This window comes from Rutilus rutilus (assembly GCF_951802725.1).
Source record: "Rutilus rutilus genome assembly, chromosome: 3".
NCBI classification, from domain to species: Eukaryota; Metazoa; Chordata; class Actinopteri; order Cypriniformes; family Leuciscidae; genus Rutilus; species Rutilus rutilus.
Window position 1 is genome coordinate 59,108,753 of NC_140211.1, and position 22,017 is coordinate 59,130,769.

Genomic DNA, 22,017 nt, shown 5'->3' on the forward strand with positions numbered 1-22,017 from the left:
TTTTACACTGGCTGTGTGCTTTCATGTTGTCATGTTTTGTGTGAACAGTGTTCGCATTAGCTGTGTGTTCATGTCTCCTTCGGTGTGAGCACATGGCCAGTAAAACAAATCACAAGCCATGTACTCACACCGAAGGAGACATGAACACACAGCTAATGCGAACACTGTTCACACAAAACATTGTCTAATGTCTCCTGTCGATTGTCTAACCCCACTCATCTTGTTTCCTGATTATTGATTCATTTGCCCCACCTGTCCTCCCTCATTATCTGCCTTGTTTGCTCCCTATTTATTCTCCTTGTGTTTTCAGTCCTGTGCTGGATCGTTGTCGTATGTTTACCCTTGTTTATTCCAAGTCAAGTCATCAGGGTAGTTTTTGTTTGTATTTTGTTTTATTTTTATTATTAATAAAAGCCTTAATTTCCCTGCAATTGAGTCCTCGCTTCATTCCTCACCCACATCCCTGACAAATCTCTTCATGCTTAGGGACGAGAAAGGGACTCAACACACAACTATTCCAAAAGATGCAATCATTCATTGATGCTCAGATAGATAGATAGATAGAACTCCAGATAGAACTATAGATAGATATTTACATGTTTCCTAGAAGACATTTAGCAGATTGTGTAAGGTGTCTACAGTGGTCTTTTCTCCAGTTAAATCTTGCATGAACTGACCTTTGTGGCTAGAGAGTGTGAAGCGCCGGCCTCCAACAGCACCGTAGTGACGTCCAGATGGCCCTCGCGCGCCGCGATGTGAAGCGGGGTGTAACCGTTCGAGGTCGCCGCGTCGGGATGAGCCATGTGTTGCAGGAGCAGCTGCACGATCTCAGTCTTTCCCAGACGAGACGCGATGTGTAGCGGAGTCTGATCCTCCTGACGGGTGAGATGGGATCAGATTTTCTGCTTTCAAAAAAGCTTAGGTAAAGTTTGAGTACATGTTCGGGATGATGTACATCCAGCCGGTTGTTATCTCAGAATAAACCCGACAGGGTGATCAGGATCAGGTCTTCATCAGCCTGAAGGGGGTTTATTCTGAGATAACAACCAGCTGGATGTACATTACTTGCCACATGAGTGAACAATTATACTTATGTATATAGAGTCAAAATATTTTATTAGCTCTTTAAACGCAAAGCTTCCGCAGAGAGAGCAGTTTCAGTGGCAAGATCAAACTAGACGTAACTGAAACTGACATCTGGACCTTCAACCCGTTGGACCCCATTGAAGTCACTATATGGAGAAAAATCCTGGAATATTTTCATCAAAAACCTTTTCTTTTCGTCTGAAGAAAGAAAGACGTGAATATCTTGGATGACGTGGGGGAGAGTAAATTATCAGGAAATGTTAATTCTGAAGTGAACGACTCCTTTAAAAGCTTCTCATGACACTGTAATGCAGATGTAACACCTATACTGGTAACTCCACCCCTGTAATATGACAGAAGGATTGCACTCTCTCTATATTAAGTGAACACATGCAGTGTTGAAGCATGCCTTGGTCTTACCCTTGCTCTGGCGTCCACCATCGCTCCATTCCTCAGCAGACAGCGAACAACTTCCATCTGTCCAGCTCGAGCCGCCATGTGCAAAGCCGTCTCTCCACGCTGGCACAGAAAACACAAATCTTTGTTTTGAATATATGTAATGGCTGAATATAATAAAATACCCTTCACTTATAAAGGCATTACTAGAATGCTTTGCATCAAACTTAAATTTCTTTCAGTAAACTGATGCATTGAGTTTTATTTACTTTATTATTATTTAAAAATGTATTAATTTACCTAATATCTGTGTGTACTTTGCATTTAGGGCCAGATTTACTAAACAGGGAAAAGCGCAGATGGGAGTGTAAAGTTCTGAGTATGATCTACTGACGACACACACATTAATGAACAGATGTAGGAAATGATTTCCATAATGACCAACACAATCTCCCAAGAGCAGCTCAAATTAGCTTCTGGTTTTGGGCTGTAAATAACGGTGCAAACACCAGTAAACTGACGAGTGCAAACCTTAGTAAATCACCTTGCGTGATTCATTTAAACACTCTTCTCCTATAAATACTGCGTCTGAAAGGGAAACTCCTACAAATGCATTTGCAATAAGATCATCTGCTTAAATAACCCTGTCCTCGCCTTTCAGCGCTTATTTCTTCAGTAAATCCTGACAGTAGCTGGCGCAAGCTGTGAGTAAATCTGGCTCTTAATGTTTATTAGAGGATTGAGCTGTTAGGTTAACAACATGCAAACAGTAAACTCTATTACAAGCTGATTCTACTCGTGTGGAGTGCTGAGTTCCTGCCTATATAGAAAACTAATATTAAGGTCACATGACCGGCTCAGTGTTTACTCACGATGTTGCTGACATCAGGGGAAGCTCCGTTCTGCAGTAGCAGAAGAACGATGTTGAGGTGACCCATGAAAGCCGCCACATGGATCGGTGTGAGACCAGACTAGAGAGAGAGAGAGAGAAGAAATTAGTCTAATTATCTAATTATCAGTACGTTTGATGAATAGCTTTCTGAAGAATCAAAACGCTACGAGAGTTCAATCGACTGGAATGTTTCTATACGGGCTTCTGTCAATCAATCATTACACCTGCGGATGAACTTACGAAAGGGAACTGTATGGAATTACTTTTGTGCCAATAATAATGGAACTAATGAACATATAAATTGAAACTGAATATAATAGCTCACATCCACACATGTAAACACAACACTGACGTCTTCACTTCCAGGTCAAGAAGCTGTCAATCAAAAACTCAGTAGCCAATGAGAACACACTGTTGTTAGCCCCGCCCCCACGAGAGATATGTGCCAGAATGGCGAACGAAAAGTTCAGAAGCGTAAATGAAAACTCTGGAAGCGCATTTGTCAGTTCAGATCAGCGAAAGAAAGATGAGAAAACAGTTAGCAAAACATGCAGGGTATTAAAAACAAAGTCCAAAATCTTGCCCAAATTTTTTTTTTAGTTTCAAAGATATTTTATTCAGTATATTTGCATTAGTTTCTTGAAAAGTTACGTTCATTATTATTGGCACAGACGTAATTCCACAGCACTGCAGAAAACATTTCTAAACTGATTCTGTGCAGGCTTAATGAAGATTCTGGCAAATCACCGAACTACACCGATAACTAAAACCGTTGTGCTAAAACGCTGTTCTTCTGGGGAGTGTGTGTTTCTGTGCTCGTACCTCAGTGATGGCTTGAATGAACGCTCCATACTTGATCAAGAGCTCCATCACTTTGACTCTGTTCTTCTTACAGGCGATGTGTAGAGGAGTGAAACCGTTCTGAAAAGATACAAGGTGAAAGATTATAAAAAGCTTTACAGAGGACACGAGCCTCACAGTAATCAGAACGCGTGTACCAATGCTCGAGCGTTCGGGTTGGCTCTCTTGTCCAGTAGTAGTTTGGTCACTCGGTAGTGTCCACAGTGGGCGGCAACATGGAGGGCGGTCAGGTAGTCCAGCGTGACATCATCAACAGGCGCCTTGTGCTGGAGCAGGTGTTTGACACACTCCACATGATCACCCTGCGCTGCCATGTGGAGCGGAGATAAACCGTTCTACACAGGGGGAATGGGCAGAAAAAGAAAGAAAGAGAGAAATCACTGTATCATTGATCTTGAAAACACTAAACTGAACTCTCTTTCATGTCTTCTTGCGCTTGAGCCGACAAATTCACACTGTTATGTAAAAAAATAGCGAGTATCCTGGTAAACATAGTTGATTATGTCTTAAGTGAACATAAACAGTTGAGATATAAAACGCATGTGTGTCAGTTTCAGGGAGAGAAATCACTGTATCATTGATCTTGCGAACACTAAACTGAACTCTCTTTCACGTCTTCTTTCGCTTGAGCCGACAGATTCACACTGTTAGTATCCTGGTAAACATAGTCGGGTATGTCTTTAGTGAACATAAACAGTTGAGATATAAAACGCATGTGTGTCAGTTTCAGGGAGAGAAATCACTGTATCATTGATCTTGTGTTTGAACCTTGAAACTTTAAGAAGAGAGAAAAGTAAACTGTTGTTGGAAAGCGTTAGGGAACGTTATAATATAAAGAAACCAGGTCCTAAAACACTCGCCAAGCGCCATATGCGAGTAGAAATCAGCGTTGGCGAGTATATGCTAACATTTTTATGAATTGTAAAAAGCATCCGAACATTCAGCGTGCGAATACTAAACTGAGCTCTCTTTCACGTCTTCTTGCGCTTGAGCGGACAAGTTCACACTGAGTTATGTACAAAAATAGTTAGTATAGTTCGTTTGCAGAGTTTATATTTATTATGATCTTATATTAAAAGATTATGTAAAAGTCCACCTAAATGATGTAAAAGTGTACCTTGGTCCTGGCCAGCATAGGCGCTCCTCTCTCCAACAAGAGCTCCACTGCGGTGTCGTGTCCACTTCTCGCTGCGCAGTGTAGAGGAGTGAGGCCATCCTGCAACACACACACCTTCAGGTCACTTCAGTCATTTCATTACAAAGCACTTTGGGACTTTAAACACCTCACACAAACATATGCTATGTCATATACTTAACCCTTACACACTCAACCACAGTCTCTCTCCTGTGTCTCGTATACTCTGCAGTCATTATTGATCATAGCACAGAAAAAGCACTGCTGGAGTCAGAAACAGCAGAGTGTGTGTGTGTGTGTGTGTGTGTGTGTGCGTGTGTGCGTGTGTGTGTGTGTGTGTGTGGGATGATGCATCAGATACTGCAGGAGAGAGACTGCAGAAGAAAGGGACAGAACACAGCCAGATGGACTCCACACTGCAGTCAAAATCTGAACAACAACACAGCCGGTCATAGCTTTAATCAGAACACGCACACACACACACACACACACACACACACACACACACACACACACACGAACACACAAACATACAAACACACACACACACGAACACACAAACATACAAACACACACACACACACACACACACATACAAACACACACACACACACACACACACACACACACACACACACACACACATGAACACACAAACATACAAACACACACACACACGAACACACAAACATACAAACACACACACACACACACACACACATGAACACACACACACACACACACGGTGTTTCCCTGCTCTTCCTCTCTCATGTCTGACTGCTAACCGCCTCGGTTATGCGTATATGTACAAAACTATAAAAATAAAGTTATTACTGACCCTTGTTTTGGCATCAATCTGAGCCCCTCTGTCCAACAGCAGAAGAACCATATTAGTGTTTCCTCTTTTGGATGCAACATGTAGTGGCGTGATCCCATTCTGTTTAGAAAAAAAAAAAAAACCTTAGTAAATACGAATTATATACGATTAAATAAAAAACTTTGATGTTGGCTTGACAAAGCCTTGTCCGAAAGTTTGAAATAACTGAAATTGTTTGAAGATTTTACTCAAACAAGTCAATAAAATGTTACTAACATGTTCTAAGAAGTTTTAGCAAGTTGTTAGCATATTTTCACACATTATTAACGTTTAATAAGCTGTTATAAGCTGTTTAACATGATTCACACATTGATAACATGTTGCTAACATAATTGAACACATTGCTAGCATGTTTTAACATGATACTAACATAATTTAACACATTGTTAGCATTTTTTAACATGTTACTAGCCTGATTTAACACATTGCTAGCATGTTTTAACATGTTACTAGCATAATTTAACACATTGCTAGCATGTTTTAACATGTTACTAGCCTGATTTAACACATTGCTAGCACGGTTTAACATGTTACTAGCATAATTTAACACATTGCTAGCATGTTTTAACATGTTACTAGCCTGATTTAACACATTGCTAGCACGTTTTAACATGTTGCTATCATGATTTAGCACATGTTGTTAGCTTGATTTAACACATTGTTAACATGTTTTTAGCATGATAACACATTGCTTGTATATTTTAGCATGTTGTTAGCATGATTTAGCATGTTGATAGCATGTTAGCATGTTTTAGCACTATTTAACATTGCATGCATTTTTTAGCATTTTGTTAGCGTAATTTATCATGTTGATATGTTTCTATGATTTCACACATGGCTAGCATGTTTTAACTTGTTGCTAGCATTATTTAGCATATTGTTCTATGTTTCAATGTTTCTAACATGATATACCACATATACCACATACCAACACAATGTGTTTTAACATGTTGTCAGCTTGATTTAATGCATTGCTAGCATGTTTTTAGCATTATTTAACACATTACTTGCATGTTTTAGCATGTTGTTAGCATGATTTAGCATTTTGAAAGTCTGTTTCTATGATTTCACACATGGCTAGCATAATTTAACACATTGTTAATATGTTTCTAACATGATGTACCACATTGCTAACGTGTTTTAACACATTGTGTGCATGTTTTAGAATGTTGATAGCATGTTTCTATGATTTCACACATTGCGTGCATGTTTTAGCATGATTTCACACATGGCTAGCATGTTTTTAGCATTAACACATTACTTGCATGTTTTAGCATTTTGTTAGCATGATTTAACATGTTGAAAGCCTGTTTCTATGATTTCACACACGGTTAGCATTATTTAGCACATTGTTAACATGTTTCTAACATGATGCACCACATTGTTAATGTGTTTTAACATGTTTTTAGCTTGATTTAACACATTGCTAACATGTTTTTAGCGTTATTTAACACATTGCGTGCATGTTTTAGCATCTTGTTAGCATTATTTAACATTTTGAAAGCCTGTTTCTATGATTTCACACATGGCTAGCATAATTTAGCACATTTTTAATATGTTTCTAACATGATGTACCACATTGCTAGCATGTTTCTAGCATTATTTAACACATTGTGTGCATGTTTTAGCATGCTGTTAGCATGTTTCTATGATTTCACACATGGCTAGCATGTTTTTAACATTATTTAACACATTACTTGCATATTTTAGCATGTTGTTAGCATGATTTAACATTTTGAAAGCCTGTTTCTATGATTTCACACATGGCTAGCATAATTTAGCACATTTTTAACATGTTTCTAACATGGTGTACCACATTCCTAGCATGTTTTTAGCATTATTTAACACATTGCGTGCATGTTTTAGCATGCTCTTAGCATGTTTCTATGATTTCACACATGGCTAGCATGTTTTTAGCATTATTTAACACATTGCGTGCATGTTTTAACATGTTGTTTGTGTAATTTAGCACACTGTTAGCATGTTTAACATGTTTCTAAAGACAGACCCGTGCAGTGAAGTCCACGGCGGCGCCTCGATTGAGCAACAGCGTCGCCACATTCACGTTTCCGTAGTGAGCGGCAATATGCAGCGGCGTGAATCCACTCTGCAAAAACAATCAAAAAAGGGGGCGGGGCACATAACAAAACACATGAGCTGTCCGTCAACATTCCTGCGATGCGTCAGAGCCACGTCATGACTTTATCTTGCTCTAATAGACTGCATTAGCATGCAGCAGTCTCAACATGAACGTATTAAAGAATCTGATTGAGCTCATTGTGCCTCGAAGGGGCCCGTATGAAGACTTCTGGAAAGAAACCTTGATGACTAACATATAAACACACATATAAACAGTAAGAGAGGTCAAACTCCTAGACACAGGCATGCAAACAGAAAAATATGACAAAAACGACAAATAAATGAACTCATAAGTCGTTAAAGATGACCAGAACATGAGATAAAGACAAACATTTCAGACGGCATACTGTTTTAATACAATGAAGAAAAAAGGGATAATCATAATCAAAGAAGAAGAACACCAAAGGAAACATAAAAAGTGCAGTATATAGATCATATCCGTAATAAAATCATGTCTGGACTATAAGAAGGTAAAGATTGTAGAGGAGTTTGAATATGTGAAATTCTTGCCTTACCTTCCCATTCTGAAAGTCACGGTCCGATTTAATGTGAAAACATCATTTACAAAAGTGTGAAGAATATATTGACTGTGTGACACGTTCAAAGCTGGTGCAAAATCAAATATGCGATGCAGCATGCCGTGCAGTGGATTATTTACATTAAAAACGTATGTATAATTCATAAACAAATAGAAATCTGAGAGCGCTCATAATTATAAAGACGACTCACTATCTTAAACTTGATTTTGAATATACTTTTATAATATTGCATTGTGCAGTTAGCATTCATATGCCTATGACAATCATTCCATCAATATTAAATATCAATAAAATGCATAATCATATCTAAACATAATAACTGATAAAGCTACGACAGTTTAAGAACATTATCTGTTGGATGTATGGATGTTGGAATCCATCTAAACACATTTTAGCACAGGCAATATTATTAAAGAGCTTAATGCAATCACACTAATGCATGCTGGGAGTCAAAGGCAGATTCATGCCACTTGACCTTTAGAGTAATGAAATAAATGCGCATGTGACTGGCTTCTCTAGGCTTGTGTGTGTTTCAATAGGCAGCAAGCAAAGCCAATATAGGACAGTGTCGTGTAGTGCACTGATTAATCTATTTTTCAACATAACTTTATAGGGGCTATAAGTAGAATTCAGAAACGCTTGTTATTGGCGACACCGGTGGCCATTAAGCGAACTGCACTGCTCGTTCTCGCACTCTTACAAGAGACTGAACGTGATTCAAAGCCCCAATATATTATCTTTTTATTCTTCGCTTAGGGGTAAAAATAAGTTTGAAATATGGGACCAGCGGTTTACTGTTAATACTAGCGGGAAAAAATCGATTCATATATGAATCGCAATTCTATCTTCTAGCGATTTGAATCGATTCACAAATTTCAAAAATCGATTTTCTAAAGCGTTACACTTTTTTTAGCTTCACACTTCTTTAATGCAATCAAAATTAAAATGCACTTTCTGCCTTGCTTTATTACAGAAGACTGTGTGTAATGACTGTAGTCCGCTTAAAGGACATGTGTATATTGGGTCGACTAAAATGGGAAGAAAAACGGAATAAATTTCAAGGTTCATATTTAATTCAGTAGGATTTTTTTTCTTCTTCCAGACCTATTAAACTGTCTACCGCAGTCAAATAAGAAAACTAACACAAAACAGTAAACTTCAATCAAATCTATGCACATATCGAATCAAAATTTGATTCAAAATCGAGAATCGTTTTCGAATCGAGTCACGACCTCAAGAATCGTTTTGAATGGAATCGAATAGTTTGATTATAAGGTATATTTGAGACTATAGACTAATATAGATCAGACTATAGTGTGAATGAATCCCTTTTCTTTGCATGACACTGACATTACAGCACAGAATGGCTCTTCCGGTGTTTTCCTGAACATTGTATAAGCATTAGTTTAACGTGTCGTTGAAGGGAAGAGAGGCTTTAGATTATCCAGGCAAAAACGTTCAAGTCCTTCACATTAAAACAGGTTCAGGTCTACAGGCTTTCATAGACAACCCAGGAAGTTGGGGAACGTCTCATTTTCTAAGTTTCGTTAAAAGCTGTTCACACATTGGCGATAAAAAAGCGATTAATACATGAAAATTCTTACATATAGCCCCTTTAAGACAATGGACATAATTTATTTATATATATATCTTTGATATTTGCATGTAGCACTTACAAACTACATAGCATGAACATTTCAGCTCATGTGAGCATGCAGTAGTTTTGCATTGAAACAGTTGATATGTTAAAGTGCCCTCGCAGCTTAAAAGCGACTATCAGTAAAGACTGAAATATTAATTCATTATGAAGAGGATTATAGATGTTGAGCGGATAGACACTGTCTGGACTATTGAGTCTTCAGCCCATCTCTGATTAGAACAGCTCCATATGTGTAAATTAAACATCATCATAATCAATCACGACACCAGATATATCTTAAAAACATTCTCATTCAAGCTATTAAATAAATAAAACTGAAATGTGTGACATGACATATGCAAAGGCTTCTGGATGATGCTGTGATGGGACTAGACAGCCATGCAAAGGTCCAAAAGAACTAAAAATGCTGAGAAGTTAAAGAACAGAAAAACTCAATTCTTCATGCCAAAAAGTGGACCAGATATGAATTCAATAAATCAATCAAAAGCTTTTTATTTTCCAGAAAATCAGGAACTAGATAAATATCTCTACCTCAGTTGTCCTATTGACCATCATCTGTTGCAGCGAAGACAGGGAAGGAAATAGGTGTGTTATAGTTCACTCAAACACATGTTCTCAGAGTCGGCGGCGGCATGCAAAAGCAAGAGGTCTTCATTTTTCTCCGAGGCCTGACGCGAGCAAACCACTCTTAAAGCTGTTCTAACCTCGCATCAGATGACGAATGGTCACATGACCACTCAAATCACGTTATTTCAGTGATCCCTCCTATTAACACTTTCGGTTGCAGAATAAATAAACCCTTGTAACAAATACGCAGTAGTTTTACAGTCGCAATATTCGTGTGAATCCAGTGTTTGGGGAAACGCATTACAAGTAACATGAGTAAAGTAATCAGATTACTTTTTCAAGTAACGCAGGCATTTACTCAAATGAATAAAAACAGTGAAATGCAAACTCAGAATATTACGCAAACCTGCAATACTTAAATATGTAGAATAATACAAATGTACTTTATGCATTTAATCTCACTTTATTAACTTTTTTTTTTCTTTTTTTTTTTTTTTTTGAAGAGTGTTGAACTTTCTTCTTCTGTGTCCCAAACAAAATAAGTATAGCATTTCCTTCAGCCTGAGGCTTGTTCATTTCACTTTAGGAGTGTGCCAACAATAGATGTGTGTTGTTGTTGTTGTTGTTGTTATAAAACAAACAAACAAGCCCAGCCCAGGTGAGAAAAAGTAATGCAAAAGTAATGTAACGCTTTACTTTCCATAAAAGTAACTAAGTAATGCAATTAGTTACTTTTTCAATATTGTAACGCATTACTTTTAGAAGTAACTTTCCCCAACACTGGCTGCATCTAAAACAAAATTACACCTTTAACTATCTTATGACTAAGTATTAAATATATTTACAGGCATCTATAGGTAAAATATTAAGTATGAACGGAAACTTGCCAATGTTGATAACAGTTATACATAACTATTATCATTTCATATTGCATATAAGATGTCAAATGTCTAAAATTCTATTTGATTGAATCTTTGAACGACTATTTTGGTTCTTTCAAACTAAATCTGGTATACGTACATTCTGAACGCTTTTTCTTTGAACTGAAACGAAGACAGTACTTACAGTCAAAACTGGTCGTGATTAAAGAAAAATAAATACCTCTGTAAACTAGCCTTTCCCCGATAAAACACACGAAACACACGTCAGATACGCATGCACACTTTCAGGCAAGAGCATGCAGTTTCTGTACAGACAGAGCATTGAGTTATGATACACACTAAGAAGAGGGCATGTTTTTATAACTGTTAAACATGGAATGGGTAAGTAGATAAAAGAGTGAGACCCGGATAGCGTCGGGATGGGAACACAGGACACAGGCACATTTACACTGGAGAGAGAAACACAGACAGAAGATTTCATCCTGAAACCACTGCAAGTCACACACACACACACACACACACACACACGAGCACACGCAAGAACACTGACAAGATGCCGAATCTTTAAACCATCAGTGCATGCAGAGCAGGGCTTCGAATCTTACAGTGTGAAATGATTCTGATTCCAATAATGATTTGATACTAATTGGTCCTAACTATACGCCTAAAGGAGTCGTTCACTTCAGGATTACAATTTCCTGATCATTTACTCTCCCCGACGTCATCCACGATGTTCATGTCTTTCTTTCTTCAGTGGAAAAGAAATGAAGGTTTTTGAGGAAAACATTCCAGGATTTTTTTTTTTTTTTTTGGGACCTTCGACCCGTTGGACCCCATTGAAGTCACTATATGGAGAAAAATCCTGGAATGTTTTCCTCAGAAACCTTCATTTCTTTTCCACTGAAGAAAGAAAGACATGAACATCGTGGATGACGTGGGGGAGAGTAAATTATCAGCAAATTTTAAACCTGAAGTGAACGACTCCTTTAACAAAAACGACTATTTATTTGAACATTTAAAGTTGTTTTAATTAAAATAGTTATACTCTGTTCTGAATGTGTGATTCAAACTGCAGTCACATGCAAAACTGACTTCGGATGCCCTTCAAACTATGCACTTTTAAGCTTGAGTCTTCTTTCAGATCAGTAAAGAAGAATGAACATGTTTAAGAACCGTTACAAGAACCAAACGCCATAAAATCATTCAGTTCCAGTATTGACTGATCGATTGATCCACATCACGCTCACTGTCATTACTCATAATCAGGGCTTGACATGAACTTTTCTGCTCACCAGCCACTGTGACTAGTGCTTTTCCAAAGTTATGAGCCACTCCGCATTTTCACTGGCCACAATTTTGATATCGATTCCATGGGGAAAACTGCCATAGAGATATTTTTAATTTTATCTCATAATTCGGCAGCAGGTATATTAGGCTGCTGTCACTTTAAGACCTGACGCACAGATCCATTATACTGTTTTATATAGCCAATATACTTGGCTTTATGTGCCGCACTTTGGGTGTGAGCACAAAATCTGCAGGAATGAGTAAAATGATGCTCAATACATGCAATACCAAGCCCTGTAACACCAACAAGATTGATTCAGCTGCCGGAGATTAGAGAGCGAGAACGCGCAGATTGCACTGTGTATCTATTCAGCGGAAGAGTTTCAGATATTTCAGTATCGATATGTGTGGAAAAAACGATATTTTCGACAACACTAGATTGCACTTAGTTTATTATTTCAGAAAAATGTATATTATATCAAATCCAACCCGCCAAAGTGGCTATTAGTGACTGTGTTACACACCACTGCAGAAATACACACACATTTACTGTTAATGTCAAGCCCTGCTCATAATCCGTCAACACATCCAAATTAAAATGCTTTTCTGTATATATTTCTGTTCCGCCATATTTACCTTGGACTGAACGTCTGCATTGTGGTCGTTCTGGAGCAGGAGGGCCGCAGATTTGGTGTCGTCTTTCCGGGCCGCGATGTGAAGGGCAGGCAGACGTACTTTACCCTTCGTGTCGTTCTCCAGGAGAATGGACACCACCTGGTTATGGCCTTGCTGGAGGGCGATAGCGAGAGGAGTGAAGCCATCCTGCAAAATCACAAATGGGGAAAACCTTGCATTACGCCAATAACCCTGACCGGGGTTTGAAATCAACTTGAACTCACCGGCAAATTTGGCTACTAAATTTTAAGTTACCGGCCATTCAGAACTTCTACTAGTCAAAAAAATAAAAGAAATGAACCAGATTAACTACATCACAGCATCTCCTTCCTCTTTCATCCTCATCCTTTCATCAAACATGTGTTTTAGGTGGACAGATCAATACAGTACAAAGAAAGTGTATGATGTTGAAAAATAACAGTCTTTTCTGTTCACCAAATGCTTTTTAATCTTCGCTATTGCTTCAATGCAAATGAACAAGTGCTGTTATTTGTTGCGTAGTGACGTGTGTGTTCAAGTAAGCCAGATATGAGCAGATTCTGCACAATACACTGTATTTAAAACATCATGATGATCAGTATTTGTGCTAAATCTGCACAGATTTGTCTTACACGAACTTCCCCAGAAAAGTGAGTAAACATAATAACACGTTAAATTGGCCCGTGATCTGACAGCGTTACTCGCCACATTAGATTTTGACCCGCAATCGGGTGTTCATTTCAAACCCTGATCCTGACATACTCACATACTCGTAGAAACATGAGGTTTCAAAAAGCTGTTGGTAATCAAACAGTTGATGGCAGCCTTTGACTTTCATAGTAGGAAAATAAATACTCAATGGCTGCCGTCAACTGTCTGGTTACCAACATTCTTCAAAATATCTTCTTTTGTGTTAAGAAACTCATACAGGCTTGGAAAAACTTGAGAATTTTCATTTTTGGGTGAACTATCTGGACCTTGTTGATTTCATTGGTCATCACTTGTCAAGAAAAGTTTACACCTCTTTGATATAGTTTTGAGTAGGGATGCACAATATATCGGCCACCATATCGGTATCGGCTGATATATGTTTATTTTTAATGTTATCAGTATCGGCCGATAAGAAAATTTGCCCGATATACTAAAGCCGATAAATACTGTATTATTTCCTCCAGCTGAGACGCTTCAGATGCGACTGTTCAACATTATGGTTTTGAGTTGCTTGAAATATGATTGGAATCACTTCAGAAAAGGAAAATACAGTTCAACGTCTGCAAGTCTGTCATATCGGCTACATAAAATCATAATGAGAACATTATAATTGTGTGTTTGGGGCATGGATTTTAATGGTGAGACTTTTGTTTTTGTAATCAGGCTCTAAAAAATTATATAAGAATTTGGATTTAGATTTATCGGCCAATATATCGGTTACCGGCTTTCAGATATAAAGAATTATCGGTTATCGGTATCGGCCAAAATTTTCATATCGGTGCATCTCTAGTTTCGAGTTGAGAAATATTATGGATTGATTAGTATTTGTTTCAGCATTATGTAGACAATCCGCACTGTGATTGACATGAACAATGAAATCTTTTAAATCAGCCATTATGTTACAAGAATTTATACCCAACTTCTTGATTACGATAGGGTTATTTTCCAAACCCAATGAGCCTTTAGGCCTAAAACATATGTGAACGCAAATGCTTTGAGAAATATATAAAGTTAAAGTCATACTTTAGTAATACAGCCATGCTACGATTTTAAATGCACTTTACCTCTGTTGCGGTGCTCTGGTTTCCACCATTCTCCAGAAGATATCGCACCACATCTAAGTGGTTTTCTTGGGAAGCCATGTACAGGGGAGTGAATCCATTCTGCGGAAGCACAGATTTTTAATGGTTGTTGTTATATTGAGCGCTTTTGCATGGATAAACGTCAGACTTGTTCCTACCTGAGATTGTGAATTAATGTCAGCTCCCCTCTTGACCAGGAGCTTCACGACTTCTCCTTGTCCCGCTAGTGAAGCGATGTGAAGAGCTGTGTTTCCTTTCTGTCAGACAAACAAACACTATCATCATTTGAGCAGATCGCTCAGACATTGCTCTTTTACAACGCGTCTACACGTCTACTTCCCACAGCAGTACAACTGGACTCAGGAACTTTCGCTTTGACGTGTTTAAGTCCCTGATGTACTTTAAGCGGAATCAAAGAACGAACTTGACGCCATTTTGATCAAAATCAGACCAAAATTAAGTTCGTTTGGAGGGTTTGAAACAGCTTATCAAAGCCAACTATCCAGAAAAGTTCTCTCTCGTTGGTAAACATATTCAAACTCTCATTGGTCCGTGTGGTGATGATGTAATAGGTGGGTGTGGCTCTGAGGCTCCGCCTTCTTTGACGAGGAAATCTTCTCCGGTTCATTTCTTCTGTTCAGTTCGTCGAGGTTTAATACTGTAAAGCTGCTTGATTTTAAACAGCTGTATAAATAAACGTGACGTTACCAGTGCCGAATCGCAGAGCTGCTGCAAACATCCACATCTCTATGATCACATGCTTTCTGAACTGCTGTTTTCTCACCGCTGTCATATTTGTTGTGTTTATCTTGTTATTGAGAGGAAAGCAGTAAAAGTGTTATGTGATACAACCAAGTGTGTTTATGATTATAATAATAAATCAAAATAATATGATAACAAATACCAGTTTGCAACTTCAAGCAGCAAAATGAACAGAATAATGGGAAAAAAATTGCACAGCTAAAATAACTGAAAGTGACTGACACTGGAAGCTGGTCACGGCCGCTCGTATGATAAAATATGATGGAAATATCAAGATTTAAAGATAACACTTTATTTCGATGGTCCACTTTAGACATTCTACTATCTATTAGTAACTTGTCAACTGCATGTCAACTAAAGGTCCTTGCACACTAAGTCCGCATTTGTCATCCTAAAAATGTATTAATTAATCCATTGCGAAAATAAACTCAAAACAATACAAAATGGCGTCTTCAAGCAGTGAGGCTGATTTTGTTGTCCTCTCTCTTCTTAAAAAGAGAAAAAGAAAGAGGAAATGTTGGGTTCATCCAATCCTGAGATTGTGTAGAGAGGAAGCAGAGTTCGCTGCGGGATTATCCCGAGAGATTGAACGTTTACTTCAGGATGTCAGTGGCTCAGTTTGATGCTTTGCTAGCAATACTGGAGCCACATATTAAAAAGAAGACCAACAATTTCCGTGAACCGATCCTGAACAGTTCTTGATTTTGGCGTTCGCTTGTACGGTGGCTCTGAATGATCAAAACACCTCTTAAAATGCTTGCTACGGATGCGAAGAACACAGAAAAGTTTGCTTTTTTATGACGGACGAGAATTTCATACTCAGTGTGCAAGGACCTTAACTGTAATTAGAGTATTAATAGACTGTACGGTTTGGGTTCGGGTTAGTAGAATAAGTTGACATGTAGTTGCAAAGTTACATATAGTCAGTAGAATGTCTTCAAAATAAAGTGTTAGCAGAAATTAAGCACAGTCTACTAATAACCTAATGACTGCTAGCTGACATGTAGCTGCAAACCTACTTATCGTAGAATGTCTAAAGTTGACTATCGAAACAAAGTGTTACCAAATTAAACACTGATTCATTACAGTGGGTCTAGTCTCTCTGGTGACTCTGGTTCTCTGTCTATGCTCCTGCTGCTTGACCTCAGCTCTGCCTTCGATACGGTCTCCCATCAACTACTCATTTCGCACCTTTCGGATGTGGGTATTTCTGGTGCTGCTCTTTCCTGGTTTTCCTCCTATCTCTCTGACAGACTATTCTACATTTCACTTCAGAATTTTCGCTCACCTACTGTCCCCCTGAAGCAAGGTGTCCCTCAGGGATCCGTTCTTGGGCCATTATTATTCATAATCTATATAATACCTCTTGGTCAGATCCTCCGCCGTCATGGTTTTAATTATCATTTTTACGCTGACGACATTCAATTATATACTGCCTGTACATCGACTTTATCTCTCACAACTGACAAAATCTCTGCTTGTGTACATGAAATAAAAGATTGGCTTCCTTCATTCAAATTTTCTAAAACTTAACATGGACAAAACTGAGATTATTTTCACTGGACCTCCGTCACGCAATAATAAAATTCCCACCAACTTCACCTGTGAGATCGCTGGCTCTCTTATCAAACCATCTAGTACTATTAAAAATCTTGGTGTAATTTTTGATTCCTCTCTATCTTTCCACTCTCACATTAATTCTATAACTAAATTGGCATTCTTTCATCTACGTCGTATCGCTCAGCTCCGTCCCTTTATCAGTATCTCAGATGCTGAAACTGTCATCCATGCATTTGTCACCTCACGTCTTGATTACTGCAATGCACTTTTCATTGGCCTATCAGCTAGCTCCATTTCCAAATTACAATACATTCAAAACTCTGCTGCCAGACTACTCACCCACACCAAGCGTTCTGCACATATTTCCCCAATTCTGCATGATCTTCACTGGCTTCCTGTGGCTTACCGTATCAAATTCAAAATTCTCCTTCTCACTTTTAAGTCTCTGCACGGCCTGGCGCCCCCCTATCTCTGTAACCTGCTTCTCCCCTACACCCCGACTCGCTCTTTACGATCCGCTGATTCTAGCCTTCTCGTCGTCCCTCGGCATCGCCTTGCTTCAATGGGGGGCAGATCATTCAGTGTTGTTGCGCCCAAAATGTGGAACTCTCTCCCCCGATCACTCTGTTCTGTTAACACTATCTCTGAATTCAAATCCATGCTCAAAACTCACCTATTTTCTGAATGTTATAATTCTTAATTTTCCAATAATTTTTTTTTTTTTTTTTTTCAGTTATATCTGTTTGTATTCTGCTGGTTGCCGCCCCATCTACCAAATTTTTCACTTACTGTACTCAACTGCCTACTGTTGTCCTGTCTGCTGTCTTTGTCAACTGCCTTTATTGTTGTTTGTTTATTGTAAAGTGTCCTTGAGCTCTGGAAAGGCGCTATATAAATAAAACTTATTATTATTATTATTATTAGTCTTTCGACCTGTTTGTTTCAGATATGAATCAGGTCTGCTCTGTTGGAGTACAGTTGGCAAAGAAACCTAAAAATGTGGTCTTAAAACTCCAGATCTCGGTATTACAGGATTATACTACTGGATCTAACACTGGGCTCAAGTTTTGTTCGCTTTGGCCAGACTCACACTTAAGGGTTCATACAGGTACTGTAAAATGAAGTTTCAAGGACTTTTCAAGCACTACATTTGGGGTTTTCAAGGACTTCAATCAGAGATCTCACTTATCAAACAATATCTTTATTATCTTTCAAATTCTAAAAAAGGTAAATAGATAAACAAAAATAAACCATTAAAACAAAATAAAGTGCAGCAGATGCAATGACTTTAACCACTGAAACGATACTATGACAAAGATATCGAAACTTAAACTTGAAAGCTGTATCATATACTTGGATATTTATGAGCAATATCATTCTCATATCCATGTGAAATGGCTCTATGGTCCCTATCTCGCTCCCAGCGCAATTGACTTTGTATAGCGACGCATGTATCATTCCTATTTTGCACCCGACGCACAGCGGACTTTTCCCTCCACAGACGCACGTCGGTAAATTAGGGAATGAACTTGCGCTCCCGGGGGCGGTTCAGCGGAAAGAGGAGGCGTGTTCCGGCACAAACGTTCCCTGGTGCTATTTTGCAGTTTCAGAAAACAATTCCACAGACCAGGAGAAACCTCGTCTAAAGTCAGTTGCGCGTTCAGATGCTATTTTAAGGGCGCATGCTTGGCCATAATGTAGCGTGTGCACAACACACACACACTTTGCTTCTCTCATCTACACAGACGCAGCAGTTGCCATTTTTGCAATCCATACATTATTACAAGGAAAAATATTCCACATGAGGGAAATCATTGTGGTGTCCATGAAGATGTGAAAAAATGGGCATAAATCTAGCTTACACATTTACTCAAATTATTATACGCCTGTTTAACCGAAGCTAATCTGTGTGTGTTTCTCCATCCCCAATGTCACTTCTCTGTGTTTTACGGCCCTGACGGGAACGTCGGTCTCCTCGGCTGTGAACCGCTCCTGGCAAATCCGCCGTTATAATAGCAATCCGCCATGGAACAAGCGCGTCTGCTCTTAAAGGGAATGTGAGATGTCGCTCTGATTGGTTTATTTCACGTTACGCCCAAACCACACCTATGAGTAATGAAGCGACTTCAGACCAACACATTTTAGATTTGCGTCGGGCGCAAGAGTCATTTATCCCACCGGTATAATAGCAACAGCGCCCGAGACCCGCCCACAAAGTTACTTGTGTTTCGCGTTTGATACTTGTGTTTCAGATCATTAAAATAGGGCCCATATTGTCTTTCAATAATTCAAGCACTTTTCAAGTACCTTTTCATAAATATGGCTGTTCTCCAGGACTTCAATTTCAAAAAGTCAAATTCAAGCACTTCAAGCATTTTAAGCACCTTGTACAAACCGTGTAACATTAAAGTGCTCTGTAACCCTTTCCAGCAGCTCCATTCATGTTTTCCTCGAGGAACTTTACCTTAGTAGCCGAATCAACCGGAGATCCTCTTTCCAGCAGCTCCTGGACCAGATCCATGTGTCCTTCCTTCGCTGCCAAGTGCAAAGCGTTGAGGCCATTCTGTGGAGGTCAGAGACAGAACAAACCAGTCATTCTCCACCAAACCAAGCAGAAAATGGAAGCAATGCGACAGGGGAAAGAAGACTGAAGAACACCTCCTCATCCATTCCGAAGGTAACGTCTTTGAGATTGCTTATTAAGAAGAGTTTAATGTCCCAAAAGTTGCTGAATGTGAGGTTTATCCTGTTAAATGTCTGTCAGAGCAATGTTCAGTCTCCGAAGTGTGTTTTATAGAGAGGTATTAAATAGTACAGGAGTGTTGCAAGCTAACAGGCAATATCTAATGCTGGCTTCTTTAAAGGTCAGTGCAATCTTAAAATCACATGTGGATCTTTGGCAGCCAATCACTGATGCAGTTCGAAGTCTTACTTTCTGCGACTCGCTTTCCAAAACCTAATCTGGAAAACGCAGCATGCTTTCATTGGGTCATTATTTAGAGATGGACTACCTGTGGACATACTTACCCATTCTTTATTACTATTGTATATTATATCCATGTTTTATATTAATAGAAAACCAATAAAAACGTGAATAGTGAATATGAAGTAATTACTTGAACATGCATAAAAAAAAATATTTAAAGTCCCCCTCTAGTCAATAATTATCTGCTTAAAACTCATCTTTGATCACCAAAATGACATATTTAAATGTTTTTTCCTTGAAAAAAAAATGTCTTCATGCCTTAAAATATGTTGACTCGACACCCTTGCCTCATTAAGTATTCGCGGTTCTATGAATATGCAAATGAGCCCCGCCTCCACTCACTCACTCAGCTCAGAGATCCACTGGTTGACGATCACATGTTGATCTGATTGGTTACAAGGTAGTTTGTGACGTCAGAAACACCAGCGATTTCAAAGCGTGTGTTTGAGACTGTCTTTGGTTCACTGCAGTTTTAAGGAGGAAATACTCAGCAATGGTGTCGACTTATGAACTTACACATGCTTTGTCTTAAAGCAGATTAAAAACACCACATAGACACATAAACAGCAGTAACAGCTGTAGTTTAACCACAGGGGGACTTTAACACTTTCCCCATGTGCTCCTCTCAATCACACGCCGAGCCGAATGACGAGTCATTGAATATATCATGTAAACACTGCAAACGGTCCTCTAGACCCAGCGCTCGGCTCAACTTACAGCTAGCTCGTCTTACGCCACCCTTCTCTAATACTGGACCAAATTACAAATATAGTTTGTGATATTTAAACAGTCCTGCCCAATACAATTTGTTTAAAGTGTGTACAGAAGTAATAAATATAAATGTAAAATTATCGCTCATCTAAAACAACAGTTTGTTTTCATGTCACTTCACTCAAAAAATGAAAACTCTGTCATCACTTACTCGCCCTCACGTCTTTGCAAACCTGTACGACCTTCTGTCTTCCGCAGGACAAGACATCTATCTATTGTTTCTATTGTTTTTGTCCATACTGTTCAGTGAAAGTCAATGGGGACCAAAACTTTCATTGTATTATTTTAACAATTTATCCAGACATTTTAACCGATTATTACATTTAACAAACAAATACAACAACAAACAAGCAAATAGCGCTGAAATATATAAAGATACAATTATTATTATACATTTTGTTATTTGTTTATTTTTTGGGGTCGTTAATAGAGATTTGGTTTCTGCATCACAAAAATAAAGTGTGATTCAACAAATAAAATGAAAGGGATGAAATGAACCGTTTGAACTCCTGGATCACAGAATGTCTTTGCAGAACGACTGATTGCGATCACATGACCAATATTTGTTTTTGTTTTTAAAGTACTCCCGATAATCGGATTAACGATATTTTTCTTTTTGATTTTTACGTTTTTTTCCATAATCGGTCATCGGTTTTGTAATATCGCTGATCGCTTATTCACTGACAAATACGGGAGTTTTGTGTTCACAGGTAAAGTAACTTGCCTCCCTTAATTTGCAAATTAATAATTAGCAAAATTAGTAAAAATAATATATATTTTTGGACGTTTTAGAATATCTTACACTTTTTTTTTATTATTATTTCTACATGCTGCTTTATTTATTACCTGTTTGTTTGCCTGATCAGATCTTTTACTTAAAAAAGACACTAGTGACAGTGCACTTTCTTTTTGCACTCTTTAGGTTTATTGGTGGAGTGTTTTGTTTTGTATGCAAAAAAAAAGGAGGGAGTGAAACTACAGATATTACAGTATTGACAAAAGTGTTAAATAAGACCGTTTGTTCAGTGCTGTTGTTATCATCGTGTCCAAAATAGAAATAAAACCAATAAATATCGGTTCTGCACATGAACATGCAAATATATATCGGTATGGTTATGAAAAATCTGACATGTTTTACTTTTAAAACAACGATTTTAGCATCTAGGAAACA

General features: G+C 38.3%; 1 protein-coding gene across 5 annotated transcripts in view; it reads right to left on the reverse strand.

The window, feature by feature from the left end:
* The window catches only part of ank2b (ankyrin 2b, neuronal), a 106,503-nt gene that overhangs the window by 63,346 nt on the left and 21,140 nt on the right, over nt 1-22,017 (reverse strand). For 3 of the 5 annotated variants that reach the window (XM_084405432.1, XM_084405429.1, XM_084405430.1), the window contains exons 3-15: nt 19,554-19,652; nt 14,926-15,024; nt 14,750-14,848; nt 12,957-13,142; nt 10,117-10,140; nt 7,256-7,354; nt 5,209-5,307; nt 4,353-4,451; nt 3,373-3,570; nt 3,197-3,295; nt 2,355-2,453; nt 1,507-1,605; nt 678-875 (exon numbers count right to left, since the gene is read on the reverse strand). In XM_084405432.1, the coding sequence (XP_084261558.1) occupies nt 678-875; nt 1,507-1,605; nt 2,355-2,453; nt 3,197-3,295; nt 3,373-3,570; nt 4,353-4,451; nt 5,209-5,307; nt 7,256-7,354; nt 10,117-10,140; nt 12,957-13,142; nt 14,750-14,848; nt 14,926-15,024; nt 19,554-19,652 (1,497 nt within the window). The remainder of the gene's footprint in view (nt 1-677; nt 876-1,506; nt 1,606-2,354; nt 2,454-3,196; nt 3,296-3,372; nt 3,571-4,352; nt 4,452-5,208; nt 5,308-7,255; nt 7,355-10,116; nt 10,141-12,956; nt 13,143-14,749; nt 14,849-14,925; nt 15,025-19,553; nt 19,653-22,017) is intronic. The other 2 variants (XM_084405431.1, XM_084405428.1) reach the window with 1 other exon arrangement.